Source organism: Papio anubis, chromosome 17 (assembly GCF_008728515.1).
Source record: "Papio anubis isolate 15944 chromosome 17, Panubis1.0, whole genome shotgun sequence".
NCBI classification, from domain to species: Eukaryota; Metazoa; Chordata; class Mammalia; order Primates; family Cercopithecidae; genus Papio; species Papio anubis.
Window position 1 is genome coordinate 23,597,358 of NC_044992.1, and position 3,857 is coordinate 23,601,214.

The 3,857-nt window shown below is 56.3% G+C and overlaps 1 protein-coding gene across 1 annotated transcript; it reads right to left on the reverse strand.

The window, feature by feature from the left end:
• Positions 1 to 7: 7 nt before the first annotated feature.
• Positions 8 to 2,413, reverse strand: LOC116271034 (ubiquitin carboxyl-terminal hydrolase 6-like). Its single transcript, XM_031657453.1, has 3 exons — positions 2,189 to 2,413; positions 1,751 to 1,860; positions 8 to 504 (listed from the first exon to the last, which is right to left on the reverse strand). Exons 1-3 carry the CDS (start codon positions 2,396 to 2,398, stop codon positions 369 to 371), a joined length of 456 nt encoding a protein of 151 aa, XP_031513313.1. The 5' UTR covers positions 2,399 to 2,413; the 3' UTR covers positions 8 to 368.
• Positions 2,414 to 3,857: the final 1,444 nt, after the last annotated feature.

Sequence of the window (3,857 nt, forward strand, 5' to 3'; positions counted from 1 at the left end):
TCATTGGAGAGGGCAGAGGTGACTGGGGAGGCTTTCACTGAAGAAGAGGCTTCTTCAGGATGCAAGTTCATTTCATGACAAGAGCCAAGTCCATCAGGCACTTCAGCACCTTGTCCAAACTGTCTCCTGATGGCACCATTCCGCATGCGACCCTGCCAAGCTCCTGGGCTTTGGGGCAGCCCCAGGAGGAGGGCGTCATTTTTTGTTCTGAGAAGTGGTGGTCAGACCCAGGTGACACCAGGAGTCCAGGCCCCGACTCCTTTGTGTCTCAGCTTGACCCCTTGAGACCACCCCCTTGCTTGGAGGTTTATGCCAGCAGTGAGCTGGAGTCCTACCTCCTATATCCTGGTGGCTCACAAACACTAACTTTAAAAGAAGTGATGGCACCCCACCAGACACCCACTCCTGTGAATAGGGAAATACTGCCCGGGAACATCACTGCCGGGAATGCTCACCGGGTTATACTCTGAATATGCCAGGAGGATGTAGAATAGTTCCCGCTGCCTAGGAAACAGAGAAAGGAGGCTTTTGTTTGTTTTGTGCAGATGCCGTTAGTTTCAGTTTGTCTACAAAGCCTAACAACAAATCCCACTTTAGGTTCAGATGATTCACCAGATAAGCAGTGAGCTCTTCAGGGCCTTTGACTTTGAGGAAATGTTTCAGTAAAATCCACATCTGTGACATGCAGATAGCCCAGTCGTACAGTGACTTGCCTGCTCCTTTTCACTCTGAATGATTTTATTTTTTCAGTTTGCACACACGCCAGCTCAGTCTTTGGGTGTACAGTTCCTCCGTGGTTCTAAACCAATGGGCAGAGTTTCCTGGCCACTGCCCCAGCCCCTCCTGCAGCAACTCCTTCATCTTCCAAGTCTCCAGGGTGGCCCCTATGCACCCAGCCTCTCCCTGATCCCTCAGCCCCCGGCCACCCAGACTGCTTCTCAGTCCCTGTGGTTTGGCCTTTTCCAGAATGGCCCAGGAATGGGAATCCTACGTGGTAGCTTATTGGATCTGGCTTTTTTCCCTCAGCAAAATGCACCTAGGATCCACCCACGTTCGTGCGGGCATCACTGGCTCGTTCCCTTTTCTCACTGGGTCTTCCGTTTGAAGGGAGGACCAGCCTTGCTCTCCCCATTCCCATGTTGAAGACTGTCCCCGAAGGCTCCTTGTGTGAGTGACGATGAATCAAGCAGTGGACGTGGCATGCAGGTTTCATGTGGACATCAGTTTTCAAATCAGTGGGTTCAATATTTGTGATACTTTGGGGACACGTGGTTCAAGTCCATTGAGCTTTGTGAGCCACTGCCAAACTGGCTGCCAAAGTGGCTGTGCCATGTCATGTTCCCAGCAGACCAGGATGACAGTTTCCAGGACCCCTAATTGCCCCAGCATTTGGTACTGTCAGTGTTGCCTGGAGAGGCTCATGGGCCCTCCATCCTGCCACCCTCCCGTGGGTCCTACCATGGGTCCCCGTGGGTCAGGGAGAGCACCTTTCACCATTGTGCATGATTTTGTTTGCTGCCTTCTGTCTCCTCAGGATCCTCCTGGGTTCTGGCCCCACATGTTCCAGTCTGGCCCAGGGCTTGGAAGCAGGGAAGTGCTCTGTTCTTGGTGCCACCTGCTCCCTGAGCCAGGAGAGCTCTTGGCAGCTCTGTCATCCCTCCTAGGTGACCCTGGCCTCTTCTCCAGGGAAGCCCCCATCTCTTTCATTCACTCCATCTCTGCTGAGACCCTGTGGCTCCCATAGGCTTACTTGGCTCCGTATCGATCCCTGAAGAAGATGTGAGTCCTTAATGTCCTGCTCACGTCCAGGTCGATCTGGTGGATGTGTTCAGATGACCTCTTGCCCTTCTCCTTCATGACCTGTAGGGCAGGGTCAAGAGGAGGAAGCAGCCTCAGAACAGATGGAAGACTCCCGGCCCCAAATGGCCGTCGGCCCACAGTCAGCACTCCAGGAAGGAAGGAAAGCAGGAAGGTTTCCTTCTGCTAAACCTGATTTTTGGCTTGTTACTGAAGCCAGGGAGGGTCACCAGAGCCGAGTTTGTCTGTGGTGACTATGTCACCGTCCGTGCCCAGGATGTGCATCTGACCATCCCACCCACCCCCCAGGCTGGGCTTGATGCTCGCTTCAGCTAGAGACCTGGGCCCCTGACACGGCCTGTCCTGTTTGTTGTGCTCTGGCTGAGCGTACCTTGTATGTTCTGCGGTTTTTCGACTTGACTTTCTGTATGTTCAGCAGGACTGACCACACTTGGGCCCGGATGTTCATGGGAATGCCCTTATATATTCGATCTATCAGCTGTGGGCAGAAAGGCCACGGGGTGACCACAGTGAGGGCCAGAGCCCGAGGATTCTGGAAATCATTGGTTTTGGTCCCACGATCCCTCGTTAGAGGTGACATTAAGCTGGGACACAGTCTCCCTTCCCAGGATTGAAAGAGTGGATGGACACTCAGAGTCAGAACTCTGATCTGAACCTTTTCCTTCCTTCAAGTCACCGGCGCATCCCTAGCCTTGAGCTCCGGGTGGTCCCAGCCCTAGATTCAGATTCCCTCCCAGCAAGGTGACGCTTCCATAAATAGGCAGGAAATCTGGCAACCAGGCCTGCAGTCCTCTGGGTGAGGACAGTGCGCCACCCGCCCTCTGAGAGGCTGACGGTGCCAGGCCACAGCCATGGGTGCCTGTCCCCTGTCTCTGCAGAGAGTGGTTCCCGGGGCCTCTCCCTCTACACATTACTTTTTTACTGTTCTTCTGTGTCTCCCATTGTGCCAGCATTTCCATCCACTTACTCTTTCATCTCATCTGCTGCCGCATTTGCTGTCAAATGAGGAATGTTGGAGTTAGCGGAGCTGCCAGGCTTCCCAGAGCCACCCCTGGATGCTGGGTCCTGGGCTCTAGAGGACTGGGTCCTGGTGGGACCCAGTTGGAAGGAGCCAGGGAAGGGCCAACCCTAAGGGCTGAGAGCCTTTGAGCAAATGAGCGCCAGTGGGCTGTCTTTGGGACCCCGGGACGTGCCATCCTCAGGCCACAGACACACCAGTCTTAGATCAGGTCCCAGTCTCTAGGTGGGGTCCTGACACAGGTGGCAGCCACCCCCCATTCAGGACTGTGCTTCTCACTTTGGAATTTTATCAAACTGCCCAAGTTACAGCAACCTGGGGTCAGGTCCAGCAGGGACTGCTGCCCCTTCCAGTGACAGCATGTGGCCCTCAGCTGCCACTGCACAGACCAGCTGCCTCCTCTGCCTCATCGACCACCCGCCCACATCTCTGGACCAGCGCCCCCATGCATCAGGCTCTTACTTTCGCCTCCCGGGCAGTGACCGGGGGTCAGCTCTGTCTCACTATAAGGCAACATAGGCAAAGCTGAGGACCTGCACATGGCCTGGAGCCGCCCCAGTCAGGGAGCTGACCCCCAGAAAGGACTGGCTCTGTCCCTATCCAGCTCAGGGCTCAGCCCGGGAGAAGGCACAGGGAAGGGAGGACAAGGGCCTTCCTGTGGGGCTGACTCCCAGGAGGGGCAGGACCTGGGAGAAGAGGGAGTGCGGGGCCAGCCTGGGCGGAGTTACTGGGGCCCCTGGCGTGGGGGGTGGTCAGGCTGCACAATGGGGCTGCCCGTCCTGGACTGGAGGTGGTGCTTTCTGCTGGAGCTGAGAAAGGTCAGGCCTGAGATTGGATGGGGGCCACCCAGGGTGGGTGACTGGGCCCTGACAGGAGTCCCTCAGGGAGTGACCACGTTACGCTACCAGGGTCAAGGGAGCCTGCCCTGAGACCTGCCTGGTGCACCCTGGGTGCACCAGGGGCCCATCCCGCTTGACAGCCCCAAGGCCCTTGCAGGTTCTGACTTCCCAGGGTCCACCTG

What these genes read in the sequence shown, in the direction of transcription:
- LOC116271034 (XM_031657453.1), bottom strand. Translation starts at nt 2,398, where the DNA reads ATGTCACCTCTAACGAGGGATCGTGGGACCAAAACCAATGATTTCCAG. An exon ending in AAAACCGCAGAACATACAAG is followed by an intron (nt 1,861 to 2,188) that starts GTACGCTCAGCC and finishes CCTGCCCTACAG; the next exon opens with GTCATGAAGGAGAAGGGCAA. An exon ending in AGGGATCGATACGGAGCCAA is followed by an intron (nt 505 to 1,750) that starts GTAAGCCTATGG and finishes TCTGTTTCCTAG; the next exon opens with GCAGCGGGAACTATTCTACA.